Source organism: Hemitrygon akajei, chromosome 9 (assembly GCF_048418815.1).
Source record: "Hemitrygon akajei chromosome 9, sHemAka1.3, whole genome shotgun sequence".
Lineage (NCBI taxonomy): Eukaryota > Metazoa > Chordata > Chondrichthyes > Myliobatiformes > Dasyatidae > Hemitrygon > Hemitrygon akajei.
Window position 1 is genome coordinate 115,420,192 of NC_133132.1, and position 17,841 is coordinate 115,438,032.

At 40.2% G+C, this 17,841-nt stretch overlaps 1 protein-coding gene across 1 annotated transcript; it reads left to right on the top strand.

Moving 5' to 3' along the window:
• The first annotated feature begins 6,060 nt into the window (after positions 1–6,060).
• Positions 6,061–16,202, top strand: rps7 (ribosomal protein S7). Its single transcript, XM_073056826.1, has 7 exons — positions 6,061–6,124; positions 6,691–6,774; positions 9,906–9,977; positions 10,960–11,103; positions 11,201–11,265; positions 14,593–14,743; positions 16,086–16,202. The coding sequence occupies exons 2-7, from the start codon at positions 6,700–6,702 to the stop codon at positions 16,161–16,163; spliced, it is 585 nt and encodes a 194-aa protein (XP_072912927.1). The 5' UTR covers positions 6,061–6,124; positions 6,691–6,699; the 3' UTR covers positions 16,164–16,202.
• Positions 16,203–17,841: the final 1,639 nt, after the last annotated feature.

A 17,841-nucleotide genomic window follows, 5' to 3' on the forward strand; every position in this document is an offset into this window, starting at 1 on the left:
TAGTCTTCAGCAGACTACAACCTTTCTGGTTCATCCGTGGCTTTTGCTTTGGGTATGTACACACTCATCCACACAGGTTTCAATGAAGTCAGTGACAGTTGTGACATACTCATTCAGACTCAAAGATGAAACCCTGAATACAGTCCAGTCCACTCATTCAAAGCAGTCCTGTAAGCGCTCCTGTCCATATCTTCTTGGTCCTCATAACTGGTGCTGCAGTCTTCAGTCTCTAATTATATTCAGGGAGTAGAAGTACAGCCAGGTGATCAGATTTTCCAACATGTGGGCATGGGACGGCACAGTAAGTGACCTTGATGGTAGTATGATAGTGGTCCAGTTTCTTGGTTCCTCTGCTACTACAACTGATTTGTTGGTATTAATTATTTAGAGACTTTTTCAAGCTGACCCAGTTAAAATCCCCCAAATGATGGGAAATGTGTCAGGATGTGCTGTTTCATGCCAGTTGAATACATCGCTCAGTTCGTTCAGAGTCTGCTTTACACTAGCGTGAGGAGGGATGTACGCTACCACCAAGATGCTCTCTGAAATCTCCCATGGCAGATAAAATGGATGACACTTGTGGTGTGGTGTTCCAGGTCTGGTAAACACTGCCACATTTGTACACCACAAGGAGTTGATCATGAAGCATACTGCACCTCCTCTGCCCTTGAAAGACTCAGCAGTCCTATTTTGGTGATGTATTTTGAATTCATCATTCTGAATTGCTACGTCCGGAATGGAAGGGGTTAACCAAGATTCTGTGAGACAAAAAAACACAAGTGATCCTAATTGTAATTTGAATCATGGTTGAAGATCTAACATTTTTATATCAACCCACAAAAAATGGCATGTAAATCTTTAACAAGCTGACACGTAGCAAACTGGCTTCCTTGTCTTCGGCAGTCTCTCTGCACAAGCAGGCAGTTATAGATTGTTGGGGGGGGCGGGTTTGGTGTTGAGGGAGATGAAGGTAAATGTAATTTGGGATGCTGCCCATTGTGAATGGTTCTGTGTGCTTCCATCATTGAGACTCTTGGTGCTCAATGCCTTATGGAAAGCTCCGTCCCATCATGTGTGGTCATGGGCTAAGAATTCTCACCAACTGGGAAGGATGTAACAATTTTTGAAGAAGATTTTGAGAATGAGTTTGGAGTGTTTTTTCTGTGAATCCTTTTGTTGTGATAGAGATCACTTGTTTTAATAATCTGGTGTCAAGTGTGCTGATGATATGACTCATTCTCATGATCAATCTTGATGCTGGCCTAGGACAGTGTGCAGCCACTTTCCTACCAATGGATTTGGAGGATCTTGGTGGTAGCTCTGCAGCAAGTAGTCCATGTTTCCAAATCAATGTGAAAGTGGTGAAGATAACTGCAAGGTAGAGCACATTTCTTCCTGGTTTCAGGTCATGGTCTTTGAAATACTCTTTTCATCAGTCAATCGAAAGCTGTGCTGGCATGAAAATTGTAGCATTGTATTTTGTCACTGATAGATGGCTCTTGAGATATTCAAATCAATTTGCATTTTTCTGGGAGCAAGAAATGGAAGATGAAATACAGTGTCAGGAAGTGTATGGTGATACACTTTGGTAGAAGAAATGAAAGGGTTGATTATTTAAAAAAAAAACAAGGTGCAAAGGGACTTGGGAGTCCTTGTGCAGGATTCCCTAAAGGTTAATTTGTAGGTTGAGTCTGTGATGAAGAAGGCAAATTCAATGTGAGCACTCATTTCAACAGGACTAAAAAATAAGTGCAAGGATGTAATGCTGAGGCTTTATAAAGCACTGATGAGGCCTCATTGGAGTACTGTGAACAGTTTTGGGCCCCTTACCTTAGATGTGCTAAAACTGGAGAGGTTTAAAGGAATTTCACAAAAATGATTCCACTATTGAATGGCTTGTCATATGAAGAGCGTTTGATGGCTCTGAGCCTGCATTCACTGGAATTTAGAAGAGTGAGGGCTGACCTCATTGAAACCTATCAAATGGTGAAAGGCCTTGATAGAGTGAATGTGTTGAGGATATTTCCTATGGTGGAGACTCTAAGGCCAGAGGACAGCCTCAGAAAGGTGTCATAGAAACATGGAAAACCTACAGCACAATACAAGCCCTTCGGCCCACAATTGTTCTTCTAATCTATGTCAAGCCTCAACTTGGTAGTGGTGGATGCTGTGACTGCAGAGAGGGCTAGCTTCCTTTGAGTGTGATGACACTTGCTTCAACCAAGGCAGTATTGGGGATGTGGCTCACTCATCAGTTAGGATCATAACTTGCACATAGTAGATGATGATTTTTTTTTTGAAAACAGTGAAATTTATCATTCATGTTGGTCAATGAAGACAATACTTTTTGTGATGTTGAGAAAGTCATATTTTCAGGATCTGTTGTGCAGTCAAGATTGTGTACATTGTACCTTTTGATGATTGGCATTGTCACTCTGGTGGAGCTTCTGAAGCACAGGAAGAAAGATCCTTTCAATGACTTTATCTGAGGTAGAATCAGTCAGAGACTGGATTACCATCATCACCATTACAAGAACAACAGCTAACAAATTTCACAACACATGCCGGTGATAATATACCTGATTTTAAGGTCAGAGACTAGCAATCCTGTGACGAGTAACTCACTTCTTATTTCCACAAACCCTGTCCTGCATCTACAAGACTCAATTCAGATGTGTGATGGAATACTTTCCACTTGCCTGGATGAGTTCAGCTTCAACAATACTCAAAAAGCTCAACACTATACTGAATGTAAACACCCAAGATCCTTCAGATGCTGGAAATCCAGAGCAACACACACTCAGCAGGTCAGGCAGCATTTAGGAAAAGGAATAAACAATCAACATTTTGGGCCAAGACGTAGCAGCCTGTGTGATAGGCAACCCATCCATGACCATTCATTCACTCAACCACCAACTAGAAACAACTTAACAAAATTCCTTAGACAGCACCTTCCAAATCCCTAATCTCTACCAGCTGAAAGGACAAAGGAAGCAACAGCTTGGAAAGCTACCACCTGGAAGTTGCCGGCAAAGCCACACACTGTCCTGACTTGGAAATATACCACCATTCCTTTACCATTGCTGGTACAAAGTATTTGTAACTCCATCTCCATAACATTGTGGGTATACCACCACCTTTTCAAGGGCAATTAGGAATGGACAATTAAATGCTGCCTCAGCCTGTAAAGCCCTTGAATGAATTAAGAAAATATATGACCCCGTACTGTATCTAGCATAAAATTGTGTCCTCCTGTGAAAATAGTTATAAATGTGATATTGCAGAAATCTCCTGGAGTGGTCTCTTCTTCCTGGATGGTGATGAATTCTGCATTTATGCTAGAAGTACTTCTCTACCACAGGTAAGTGCTCTCATGGTGGTCAGCAAAGATGATTCAAGGACACACTCAAGGCCTTTGAGCTCGATCATACTTCTTGGGAACACGCAGCCTTGAATCGCTCATCCTGGTGCAGCCTTCTCAATAGAGGTGCCATCAAAGCTGAAAAGAATCGCAACACTGAAGCAAAACGTAAACGACGACAGCTGAAAGAACGAGCAGCAGGCACCTCAACTACACAATCTTCACACACTTGCCCCATGTGCAGGAGGTGCTCCCTAGCCCAGATTGGGCTCATCAGTCACCTCTGCACACACAAATAACACACTCACCCAAGGATGTCAGTAGTCTTCATTGCTCATGATGGGTGCAGACATGCACACACGCACATACATTTTCTACCATGTTTTACAGTAAACAGTTCTGCTGAAACAGGAAATGACATTCAGCAAGGTCCTTGTTTGCTCTGAGGCCCTGTTGGTTTTCAGCTGTGAGCAAGTACTGAGATTATAATGCAGATAATGATCTGGGATGGGTTCAGATTTATTCCATCTCTAACACAAAAATGCCCAAAATGTTTGACTGTGGCCTTATGAAAAGAATAGCTATTGAGCCAAAGAGGCACACTTAGAAGGCGCAATTCGTTGCTAAAAGTGGATTTTGTGCCAGCTTCAGTGAAGTAAAAAGGGAGAGATATTTAGGAAAGGATTTTCAGCCTGTGAGGCCCTGGGATTGTCTGCCAATCGTAGTGAGTTAATGCAGAAGTGGAAACCATGTTCATTACCTCAAAGAGGTGTCAGCTTCAAATATATGTGCCATGACAGTTTTGAGGAAATGTTGTGTTCTTATGTTGAAGTAAGCAAAGTTTCTGAAGAAGAAATGTAAAGGACATCTCTCATGCTTTGCATAAACCACAGATTTATACATGCAGCCCAAATGGAAGCTGCAAAGAAACCACAATATATTGTTAGGAAGTGGATAGTGTTGAGTACTAAATTATAAAAAACACAAATTAAACCGACTAACATTTAAAATAGGGATAGAGTAGCAATGAAATCAGTATATAGGTATATGGACAGGAAAGGAGTGGAGGGTTATGGGCTGAGTGCGGGTAGGTGAGATTAAGAGTTCGGCATGGACTAGGAGGGCCGAGATGGCCTGTTTCCGTGCTGTGATTGTTATATGGTTATTTGGAGGACAACATGAATAGAAAGTTAGTTTTAAATAACTTTGATATCAATTGACTTTACTTGTATAAATATTATATTTAATGTGATCCAAATTATTTCAGTAAAGTATATTATGAGGTGCCAAGAGGTAGAAGACTACCTCTGGGAAAGTGTAGCTCTATTTAAGTCTGTCAATCTAAAAACTTTGAAGAACAAAATTATCAAGAAATTAGAAAACACATGCATAATCACCAAGAATTAGGAAGATACATTGTTTGTGATTTTGGTATTATATTTTCCTCTGAATTTTCAATCTGTGCCTAATGGCATTAGTTTGCTTAGCTGATTTTATCAGAAGCTAAGGAGATCTTGACTCAGTGGAGACACAGGGGACTGCTGATGCAAGAATCTGGAGCAACAAGCAATCTTGGAAGAACTCAGTAGGTCGAACAGCAACTGTGAAAGAAAAGATTATCGACAGTCCTGATTAACACATACAAATTGCTGGAGGAGCTCAACAAGCCAGGCAGTATTTATGGAGGGGAATAAACAGTCAAAGTATCAGCCGAGACTTTTCATCATCCAGTCCTGATACAGACAGACATACTTTATTGATCCCGAGGGAAATTGGGTTTCTTCCAGTCACACCAACCAAGAATAGTGTAGAAATATAGCAATATAAAACAATAAATAATTAAATAATAATAAATAAATCATGCCAAGTGGAAATAAGTCCAGGACCAGCCTATTGGCTCAGGGTGTCTGACACTCCGAGGGAGGAGTTGTAAAGTTTGATAGCCACAGGCAGGAATGACTTCCTATGACGCTCAGTTCAAGTGAAACATTGGACAATTGCTTTTCCCCCTAGAGATGCTGCTTGGTCCACAGAGTTTCTCTTGCAGATTGTTTGTTGTTTTAGATCTATACCTAGGTTATTTACTTCCTATCTGCTTTCTGTTCTTCATTGTACCTAGGGTTCTTTATTCCAGTTTTTCTGTACCCATTAAATCGATGACACACCTTCCTCTCTAGATCTTCCCAAAAGTTCTCAGTTGAAGATGAATGTCTTACAATCCTTGTTAGGCACCTTTTGCCTCATGACTTCTTTCTCTTTAGAAATTCGACTCAACGACGATATCCTGACCTTCAACTTTACATGAAATTCAAACAGCCAACTTCTGACGCAAAGGTGATCCCCATCAATTCTTCCACAATCAATATTTAAGGGTGCATTCCCTCTGAAACGGCCCGAAACGCACCCTGCTTATTCCCTCAAAAGATGCTGCCAGCTTGCAGAGTTTCTTCAGAATGTTGTGTGTGGTGGTCAATATTTCCAGTATCTGCATAATTTATTGTGTTTTAATCTGATTCTTTATTCTGGACATTTTGGCAATGTGCTACAACCTGGGTCATATCCGACAGGAGCGAAAGACACGGACGAAGAGCTGTTTCCTTATCCCCTCACTGATGGACAGGAACAGAGACGCGCGGCGCGTAGTTGCCATGGCAACACTCACAGGCCGCTTCCTATGACGCTTTGCCGCGCGAGAGCAGTGGTGTTCTATTAAAGCCAAGTCTCGCGATACCTGACCCTCTTCCTCGGCCGCTGTTCGCTCAGGTTGGTGTCAGCATTTGTGGCGGTTCGATCTTTTTGTCAAATTGTGGCGTCTTTTCGCCTGATATCAGCGGCAATGTGGCGGGCATCAGGCGATGGGGTTGAGATGGTTCGGATTCGAGTGGTCGGGCAGCCGGATGGCGGCTATGACGGGGGAGAAAGGTTGTTTAATACTTGGCGGGGAGGAGGCTGTGAGCGGCTGCGCGGGCTGGGTTAACCCTGGGGGTTCAAGCTGGCGATTCCGGGCCGTGTTCTGTTGCGTGCAGGTTGGAGCTCTTGCCCATGACCGGGTGTCAGGCTTGCAGCTCCTGTTATCGCGACCGACCCCGGGAAGTGCCCCGGAACCATGTATGTAGGCCGTTAATGTGATGGGGCGGTAGTGCCAATTCCAACAGCAGCTCTACTAGTTGTCACGATTTGCTGCAGCACGTTTTGTTCCAGACTTGCAAGCGCTGTTTGTCTCGCACTCTTCCCATCACTGCATGTATATCTGCGGTATTCTGTCCTTTAGCTAATTTGCTGATCATGGGCACGAAATAGTAGTTAATTGTTACTTTTTTTCTCTCAAGTGATAGGCCATGTTTAGCAGCAGCGCCAAGATAGTGAAGCCTAATGGCGAAAAGCCAGATGAATTCGAGTCTGGCATTTCTCAGGTAAGTCGGTAGGCATGTCCATCGTCGTTCATATGTTGAATTTTCAATGAAGTTATAAGTATTCTGGTAATGGTCTTAAAGACTTAATCATTCACAGACTTATGAACTGTAACACGGTGGTGATGGTTTCTCTTTGTAAGCAATTTTAACTTACAAGTGAACAGATTTGTCACTATATGCTTTTGCTTCCCTTCCCATACTCAGTAACTTGGCATGGCTAACTTCAATGTTTAACAAAAAAAAACCTGATGATCTCTTAGTCCCAAAGTTGCACTGTTTTCCAATTTTTGTCCAGCTCTGTTGTATGCTTGTCAAGTTCATGAAATGCATGTAATGCCTAGATTTTGCTCCCCTTACCTAACTGTCTTCAACTTATTTTTAAATTCTGATAATTTTGAGTGGGTCTGGATTGTAATCATTAGCTACCTTCAGAAAAGTGAAGTTGAGCTGTGTAAATGATGCAGCACTCCTACCTCCCTCTATTGGCATCCTTGAGGACCTTTACTCCCAAGTATTTTTGCCCACCTTATCTAAATTTATTGTTTGACTGTTTCAAATTGTTTTTCTTTCCTCTCAGCAACTGGTTACAGTAGAGAGACATAATAATTCATTGCTAATGCTTAATGTGATTTTGGCAAAGGTTTTGGGTGCAGAATAGATCTTCAGATGTTGACACCCACAAATTTGAAGCTGTCACCCATTGTACTGCTGACCCCTTAATGAGGACTGGTGTGTTGTGAATTTTCCTTTCTGTGAAGTTCACAATCAACTCCTAGATCTTGCTGACATTAAGTACAAGATGGTTGTTGAGGCACTACTCAGCCAGATGTCTGTATATTTCCTCTGCCATGAGATTCTACCACATGGTGTTAGTGAATTTGTAGATAGTGCTTAGCCACATGGTCGTGAGTGTGGAGAGCAGACCATGCATCCTTGAGATTCACCTGTGTGGATTGTTAAGGATCCATTTGCAGAGGGAGCTACAGAAGCCCAGTTTGAAGTTTTATTAGTTTTGAGAGGTTGATGATATAGAATGCTGAGCTGAAATGTTAAAACATGTTTTGGGTGTCACTGAAAGCTTTGTGAAGCAGTGCTTGTTGGTCAGGAGGAAAGAATATCGGAGGATATTCCCACAAGAAGACTAATTGCAGAGTTCACAATTTGCCTCTATCTGTTATGTGATGGAAATGAGATGTTGGCTACAAACTGGCTTGCATACGTAACCAGTGAAAAATTTGGTGTCTTTGGAGACCTGGAAATTAAGTGGTCATGTGCAAAATATAAGGTGTACATCACGTACCTACACACTTGGTCTGCTATTCAATAAGGCTGTAATTGATCCTCACCTAAATTCCAGGTTCCTGCAATTTTCATGTAACTAATGATTTCTCTGCAGTCCAAAAAGATCTAATTTCAGCCTTGAATAAGATCAGTGTCTTAGTATCCTACTCGGGTTGAAAAAAGAAATTCCACCTCATTTACACCTTGAATAGGTTAGGTCTGACAATCAATCTGGAAATCTGCCTTCAGAATCTGCAACAAAAACTGCAGGTGCTGGAAATCTGAAACAAGAACAGAAATGTTGTGAACATTCATCAGGACAAGTAGCATTAGAGGGAGAGAAGCAGAACAGATGAAATGCCAGTATTTAATGCATTTGGTGTTCATGATGTGATGACAACATTGGTGAGGTTGAAGGCAGATTTGGTACTCAGTTTGCAGAACACTGCTTTTCAGTGGACAATCACATTTTCACATCACATCACAATCAATTCAATATCCCATTCTCATTTGATTCTATTTCATCAGTGCCTAGCATAAGTTCCAAGAGTAGGACCAATCCTTCTGGGTGTATTTTAATCCTTAAGAATTGATATTTAATTGAATAGTTTTACATAACTGCTTTTTTTTTGTTATTTTCTCCACGGATGTGGCTTTAGATTTGTTTCAATTTGTTGTTTTTCAGAAATATATTGTTTACATATCACAGCCGTTACCTCTGGTCTCACCACTTTCTTATTTTCTGCAACTTAAAACTCATTAGTTCTGCCACTTTTGACCTTTTGTTTCCCTCCCCATTGGTGCTTTTGACATATGATTTTGTTCTTCACCTCAGAATTTAGACTCCATAAGATTCTGAGTGAGTTTTATATAAATCCTCAGAGGATGCTTCCTCCAAAGGTGCCTGGACCATTTGCTTAAAATTTATCAGATTTGCCCCTCAAGCATGAATATTTCATGGACTTTGATTAAATATAGCTTAGTTAAATAGTGTATAATTTAAAAAAAATAAGGTCAAGGATTTGGTTTCATTGCCAAGTCCTTTGCTTCCTTTGGAGCATTTAAGAAACTCTTGAATGGGCACATGGATGATAGAAATGGAGGGTTATGAGAGAGGGAGGGGTTTTTAGATTGATCTGGGAGTAGGTTAAAAGGTGGCGCAACATTGTGGGATGAAGTGCCTGCACTGTGTTCTGTTCTATATTTAATTTGCAGTCTTTAAGATGGTTGGCCTTGTTATCCTGCTACAGAGCCTGTATCCTTTAATTTGGATGGGACTGTATTTGCTTGGCTCCATTACTGGTTATAGCTATGGTCAAAGAATTGCTAATCGAGGCTTTCGTCAAACAGGCATTGCAGATTGAGGCCTTGCTTCAGAACCTGATATGTTGCCCAACCTTTGTCCCTATGGGATGTTCCAGCTGTTTTACTCCCGATTCTGACATCTGCAGTCTTTTGTCCTCAGGTCTTTTGCATTCCTAGACTGTTCTTATAAGTCCTGGTTTGTTCTCTTTCCCAAGCATTTTTTTTTCTCGGTAATGTGAACTGAGAATACTGCTGTAAGTTCCAAATGTTTTTAATGGTGCCTAGTTTAATCACTCCTGCATCAGAAGGAATTTTCTCAAATTACCTTAAAATATTCTGCTTTCCTTGAAATAATATCCTACCTTGTGACCAAGATTTGGATGTGGGTAGAAGGTGCTTTTTTAACCAAAGTCAGGGCTGTGTATGACTGGAAGTGGTGTTGATGTGGAGGTGTTTTTAATTAAAATGCCTTTTCTTTTATATTGGGTAGTTAATGACTTGCCAAAATATTGGAAATTTAACTTTGATTTTTCTTCTGTCCCTAGGCTCTTTTGGAGCTAGAAATGAACTCTGACCTAAAGGCACAGTTAAGGGAATTGAACATTACAGCTGCCAAGGTGAGTTTTCTACAATCTCTATAGTTGGTGTTTTACTCGTGGAGAAAAAATCATACCCTCCATTATAGGGCAAAGTTATGGTAATTTCTAGTATGCAAGTTTTTTTAATTTGTAGTTTTCCTGTTCACTATCCCTGCCGACAGAACTACGTCACATCTTTTTAAAAGGTACACAATTCTGGTTAGTTGCCCTATGGACTGATAGGGGAATTGTCTTAGTTGATCTTTCAAAGCCCTTCATCAGTGCTGCATCTGAATACAGATCCCTAATATCCTGATAAATTTGTTATGTCCTTGTCTGTAAGGTGGTCAAAACTTCATACCTTCTAACTGAAAGTGTTCTGTGGGTTTGATATGAAACTTGTTATACTAAGCTTGTGTTTCACCTTGAAAGAAAGAGTTGTGATTTTTTTTCCCCCTTGGTAACAAAAATGCTTGTTCAAATTGCTCTAATATAACTGATGGATTCTTGAAGTTGGGTTGTTGGTTTCCCAGCCTGGGCAAGTTGGTTGCAGTCTGATGGTTGCATTACTTTTTCCAATGTTACTGGGTTTCTATAATTTAGTCTTCTCAGTAGATGGGATGGTAAGTTGTAACTGAAAGGTTGAACTAGTGAGAGATATGGAATATCACCCGCCCATCATGCATTACTGATAGATTTCATTAAAGATACGACTCAGTGTTGTAATGGGGAGTACCACATGGATGATACTTCACATCTGTTTAGGATGAGTTGTTTCTCCTGTGTCTTTGGAAAATTGCCATAGTTTTGGATGTGTTCACTGTTGATTGAAGCCCTTGTGAAGTGGCTTAGTTAGAATGGTTTTACTTGAAATGCAGATTGTATATTCTGAAAATAGAAAAACCTGTTTTCCTTAGATCAAGTGTTTGTAACCAGTCTTCTAAAAGGATGCACATTGAATTTTTTGAATGCATCTTAACACAAAGTAGATTATTTAAGGACTGCCTTGCTTTCATTTTAGGAAATTGAAGTTGGCAGTGGCAGAAAGGCAATCATCATCTTTGTGCCTGTGCCCCAACTGAAATCCTTTCAAAAGATCCAAGTGCGACTTGTGCGTGAACTTGAAAAGAAATTCAGTGGTAAACACGTTGTCTTCATTGCACAGGTAAAACCTGATTCTTTTGAATATGACAGATCCTTTGATTATAATACTTAGTATTTCATGTGTTGTTTTAAAATGTGAAATTTGTTTCTGTACACAGAGGAGAATTCTACCAAAGCCAACCAGAAAAAGCAGAAACAAGAATAAGCAGAAGCGTCCCAGGAGGTAAATGACTTTGTATATACTGTATAGTGAAATCACATTTGCTTTTGTTGTTCCACATCTATGGCTTAATGTGGAAGATTTAAAGCTGTTATTACTTAAGTGCCCGTTTCGCCGCTGGCACTTGGGCAGCAATGAAGGTTCTCATTTCTGCCTCTACAGTATGTTGCCAAGTTTTTTTTTTGTATTTCGTATTTCCTCTGCCCTTTGGGGTCCAGTGAAGTACTGTCTTGATAGAATTGGCTTCTCCTCATCACGTACCCAATCCATCTCCCAGCGTTTCCTCATGGTTAAGGCCACGTCCTCTTGATCACACTGAAGGAGTAGGGTTGAGATGGTTGGAGATCTTCATTGGCTAGAAAATACTGGAATTTACGAGTACCTACTGGTTAGGAATGATGACAGCAAGGTTGCTCTCTTGTCATGTTCCAGCATTCTGCTCAATGCAAGAGTGTGGCCAGAACTCAGCTCTGGCACAGTTTCAGCATGGCGATGGTGCTATACTCGGTTAATCCCCATATGTTGCTCATTTGACTCCTAGTCCAATTTATCCATCAAAGGTACATGCTTTCATGCATGTGCTGGTGTGTTTGTGATAATAATGAGGTCATCCACAAAGTCAGGTAGAGTATAGAGTCCACCTAATGTCTCTGCTTTGTAACCCAATCAATCACTGGATTAAACAATATTGCCAACATCACACAGCCTTGCCTGACACTTGACTTCAAAGCTCAAATTGGAGTCCCCAAGTGTGCAGGTAAATTTAGCATAGAAATTGGACAAGCTGGATAATTTTGGAAGGGATCTCAAATTTCTGAGATGGTGAAGGCAGATCTTGCACTGGTATCCTTAAGCTTCTCAAAGTTAAAAGGTCTTTGTACACATGTTATGGTCGCAGTGCTCCTAGCTTGAGTTTCATCACTGCTACAACAAGGTGGTGATCATTTCCTTTCTGTGCTCCTCTCTTCATTTTTACATCCTGCAAGGATTGTCTCCACATATCATTGATCATCACGTGGGCAATCTGGTATTTGTCACATTCATTGGGTAAGCACCGTGCCAGTTTGTGGATTTCAGTGTGTGGAAAGTGTTCTTCCTATGACCAGATTGTTCATGGTACAGAATTCCACCAGTCTTTCACTATTGTTATTCATCATTCCCCATCCATGTGTGCTCATGACCCTAGTGAAATGTGCATTATTTCCCACTTTAGTGTTTAGATTCCCATGACTATAATATAGTGTTAACTCTACCTCTGATTGTAGCTGTTCATAGAAGACATCCTTTTCTTCAATGTCACTATCATTAGTTGGACTGCAGTATCGGATCACTGATGTTCACTTGCTTTCCATTGGTTTCCACTTCAGTAAGCACTTCTCAATGCTTTTCTTCAAAATGTCAGCTACACCATGATGCTGACAGTCTTCCCTTCCTGAGTATAAAACTGTTTCACCAGTCGCTGCCTTTAGCCTGCCAGGCCCTGTCCATCTGCTTTCATTGATGTTCAAAATATGAAGGTTGTAATTAGGCATTTCTGCATTTATTTGTGCTAGCTTACCAGTGTTGCACATGGTTTGTACATTCAAAAAAGCTATTTTGGTCTTGGGTTCAGGGTTTCCTTCATTGTGCCAGTAGTTTCCTCATAGTTTTCATTACTGTCAGCCATGTAAGTCCTAGTGGAAGCTTAGGAATACAATCACACACAGGTATGGAAGGATTCTTCATTGCTGTTTCCATAACAATTTATTTGATCAGATGGATTGTTGGTCCTGAGCTGAACCCCCAAACCTGGAGGACTAGTGGGCCACTCTTAATCTGGCCTATACCCTTTGACCTGTTTGGCATGGGTGTGACCCTACCAAGAATCAAAGCACAAGACCCTTACTTCAGCCAACATGGCTCTCTGGGTCATTAAGGCATGCTGGCCTCCAAGCCGAGTGACAAGTTTGTCCTCCTGGTAGAAAGTTCGCTAGGTCTCAGTATAGTACAAAACACTGACATGGGTTTGCATTCAATTAGTGTTCCACTAAATCTTTTCAGTAAGGATTTTAGTTTGTAACTTTTGTAGAAATTTTATTTATTTGTGATTGTTAAACAGTTGATTTTATTGTCATTCTCAAGTACTGAGAGGCTTGGGGACAGTGGAAAAACTTGCTTACTGTAGCATCACAGTAACAGATTCAGACAGCATACATAACTAAATAAATTCTATAAGCCAGTGAAGAAGAGAAACAATGCATTAATTGGAGACAAGTTTATAGTTTTGCAAGAAGGTGGTCTATGGTGTTTCATTGCTGAGGTGGAATAGTGTTGTGTAATTCAGTTCAAAATCTGATAGTTGAAGGAAAGTAGCTGTTCCTGAACTTAGTGGTGTAGGACTTAAGACTTCTGTACTACTTGGTAGCAGTGAAGAGGGTATGAACTGGATGGTGGGTATCATTGATAATAGATTCAACTGCTTGAGGCAGCGACTCGTGTAGAAACTAGGGAGGGCTGTGCCTGTGATGGACTATGCTGCCCTGTGCACACTTAGCAGGTGCTTGTGTTCCTGTGTGTTCAAATTGTTCTTCTGGACAATGATACAGCCAGCTGGAATACTTTCAACAGTGCATATGAGTAAGTTTGTAGAGTACTTGGTGATATGCGAAGTCTCTAGTTTCTAAAAATAGAACTACTGGAGCGCCATCTTCATGATTGCACCTCTGCTTGATTGTAGCAGCCTGGGACTATAGGGGAAGAGAAAATTAATGGTGTCATTTTGAATAGCATAGAGCTGAAAGAGAAGTGGTTGACCAATCTTGCATAATGTCTTCAAAATCATCTTAAATATTTGTGTATGCAGAGATTTGAAAACTTTGGACAGCAGTTGTGCCAATGTTTAGGAATATTTCAGTTGGAAAAGTGAAGTTCACATTTATTGGTTTTAGATTCCAGTAGCTGAAGTAATTTTATTTTCTACAGTTTTTAGGTGCAGTAAGTAGAAATGGTGGACCTTCTCGGGTATCCACTGAAATTTCTGTCAAATAGAGACAGAGAAACTGTATTTGTTGCATTCATTACTCTTGCAATATTGGGCATGGTTAGAATTTGCAAAATAGAACTTCTGCACGCTTGGGTCAATGAATTTAAACTTGTTTTAAAATCTGTGCAGTGATCTGTTTGAGCTCATACCTTTGTTATTACACTTTGCCTGCACCAAGAAGCAACAGAGCTCTTGTATTAATGAGCAGTATGCTGTGCATTAATAAACAGTTTGTTCAAATGAGCCAAATTTGTATACAAACTGATCTAAAATAAAGTCGTTCTAAACACTTTAATGTTCACTTTCAGCCGTACATTGACTGCAGTGCATGATGCAATTCTTGAAGACCTGGTATTCCCTAGTGAAATTGTGGGCAAACGAATTCGTGTGAAACTGGATGGAACAAGGCTCATCAAAGTCCACTTGGACAAGGCACAACAGAACAATGTAGAACATAAAGTGAGTTTAATGTGTGCCCTTGCATGGCAAAATATACTTATATTACCATGGATCCCAGCAATGTCGCAAATTAACATAGGATTTGGGAGCAGGCCCTTTGCCATACCATATCTGCCCAAATTATAATGCCAATCTAATTCTATCTACATGCACGTGGTCTGTATCCCTTTCTTTCCTTCCTGTTTGTGTTTAATGTTATTTTTAATGTTGCTATTGTGTCTGCTTCCACTACCACTCTGGCAGCACATTCCAGGCAGTTAATGCTCTATATAATAAAAACTTAACTTCACCTTCAAACTTGTACCATTCACCTTGAATCTAGCATCCTGTAGTATCTGATGGTTGACATTTTCTCCTTGGGATAAATACTGACCACCTGCCCTATATATGCCTAATAGTCTTGTGTTTGTATGCTTCTGTCTGGTTACTGCTCTTCCTCTGATGCTCCAGAGAAAACAATCCAACCTTGTGCAACTTGTAGCAATTGCTTTCTAACGCAGGCAACATCCTCCTGCTTTTGACCTCACAAAACATACCTCCTCTCACTTGTCCAGATTAAACTCCATCTAAAGATAAAAATTAGCTTTGTCACATGTACTTCGAAGCATGCAGTGAAATACTTCGTTTCTGTTAATCAACAACTCAGTCCAAAGATGTGCTGTAGGCAGCCCTCAAGTGTCACCATGCGCACAACTTACTAACCCGTATATCTTTGGAATGTGGGACAAAACTCACTGATCTAAATTCTACTGTATCCTTTGACAACCTTACTCATTATCCACAATTCTAGTTTTTGTGTAGTCTGCAAACTTGCTAATCAGCCAGTTTGTCAGAAAGGTTCCTCTGTCTTGATGTTCATGTGATTAATCAGCCATTTTACAATCTTTTGCATTAGCCATGTAGGACTTTGTAAAATGCTAAAATCCACACAGTTAGCATTCACCTGCCCTATCCTCATCAATCATCTTTGTCACTTCCTCAAATATTTCAGTTTGAGACAGCATCTGCCCTGTGGACTTCCCTTAATGAATCTATAATGTTCTAAATAACAGGGAGCCTTTGATATTGAATTGTTGGTTACTGTATTGTGAAAAATACTGATTTAATTCTAGAGTAAAATGTGATCTGAAGATCAATATTTTTGTACTCCAGAGCATTTGCAATGTGATGTTTTTGCTGCAGAACTGGTGTTAAATTTTAATCCTTTTACTTTCTTCCACTCAAAGGTGGTAGCTACTAGATATTAGTAGGTGATAATTGGGAGACTTTTTGTACTGTAATGTGCAGTACTGTGAACAAGTACGGAAGGGTTTGAAACATCTTTTTTTTCCTCTTCCCACAGGTGGATACATTTTCTGCTGTATACAAGAAACTAACAGGCAAAGATGTTATATATGAATTCCCAGAGTTCCAGCTGTAAATGCTGCAGAATGATTTAAATAAAACAATTTGGACATAACTGAATGGAGATTGACCTCTTTATTTAATTGCAGTTCTTTCATGGAGATGGCGGCCAAATAAATTGGGTGAATAATTCTGTTGATCTTAACACTGATTTTATTAAGTTTTGTTGGGAATTGTTACGTATGGTATATGACTTTCCTGTTTATACAGCAGCTACTTGTTTGATGCATTGTTGCTGTTCAGGCCCCCAGAAGATTGTACTTGCTATTCAATAGCTTTCCCCTCATTCTGAGAGCTTTGTTTGTTTCTCTTTCCAGTGTCAATGAAGCTTTGTAAGCATTCTCTAGTCCGAAATTGAGGAACTTTAAATCACGGTCATTAAATCAGAATTTTCCAGGTTGCTGATTAACACTAGCAACAATTTGCACCTCTACCACCAATTTTGCTACCTGTTTCAAAGCATGATGATATTTGGCAAATAAATTTGAGGCAGCTTAATCAGACGCTTTGTAACTTACCCTCACGAATCCTCACCACTGAAGATCAAGCCAACATTTCCTGAAACATACCAACTTTGCTTCGAGATGTTTGTTTCTTGACCTCATGGCCCTAATTTAACAGAGCCTTCTCTTCCTCATGCAAGACTGTTAGAGATTCATTGTTTCCATTTTGTTCTTTTTTCATGGAAGGCAGTTCTTCCCATTGACTTGTTTTTGCCCATCTTCTGATTGCTTTGGCATGCAGAGCCACAAAACTGACTTTAAAGGTTTTCATTCTGACAAATCTCAACCTCACCTTAGGTCTTTGTGCTTGTTAAAAAGACCTAACTGTGGAATGGAGGACCATTTCATCTGTCTTGCTTGATTGAAGAAATGCACCTCCATGAAATGTAAATATTGAGAGGCTAATTCTGTGTGAATTTTTTTGTGGGATATGCATGTTATTTCTGAATCTAGTTTTGATTGACATTATTCTGATCTTGCTCCTGATATCCTTGCTGCTTACTGCTGCATGGAAATGAGAGATTATGTCAACTTTGCCTCAAACTTCCACATGTCGTGTGACTTTTCATTCCAAGATTTTTATATTTTTAGCAATGGGTAATTAGTTACGTTAGCATTTATTGCGCTTGCCATCCTGCTTTCTTGAAGGACCATGTTCTCTCAATTCTTGTTCCAATTGTCATGCACTTTGGTAGTAGAGATAAACACAGACTACTTTATAAATGGAGAGAAAATCCAAAAATCTGAGATGCAAAGCGACTTGAGTCCTTCTGCAGAATACCCTAAATGTTAACTTGTGGGTAGAATTGATGGTGAGGAAAGCAAATGCAATGTTAGTTTTCAAGAGGTCTAGCATACAAAGGCAGGGATGTGATGCTGAGGCTTTATAAGGCTCTTCAAGTATTTTTATTATTTTTTTCTCTGCTAGATTATGTCAAAGATTATTCAACAGTTTGGTCTTACTGAAGGAAAGATGCTGGCATTGGAGAGAGTTTAGAGGAGGTTCACAAGGATGATTTCTGGAATGAAAGTTATATGAGAAATGTTCGGCTCTGGGTGTGTACTTTGGAATTCAGAAGGATGAGAGCGAGATCTCATTGAAACCTTTCGCATGTTGAAAGGCCTAGACAGATATGGAAAGGATGGGGGAGTCTCAGACAAGAAGGCACAGCCTCAGGATAGAGGGATGTC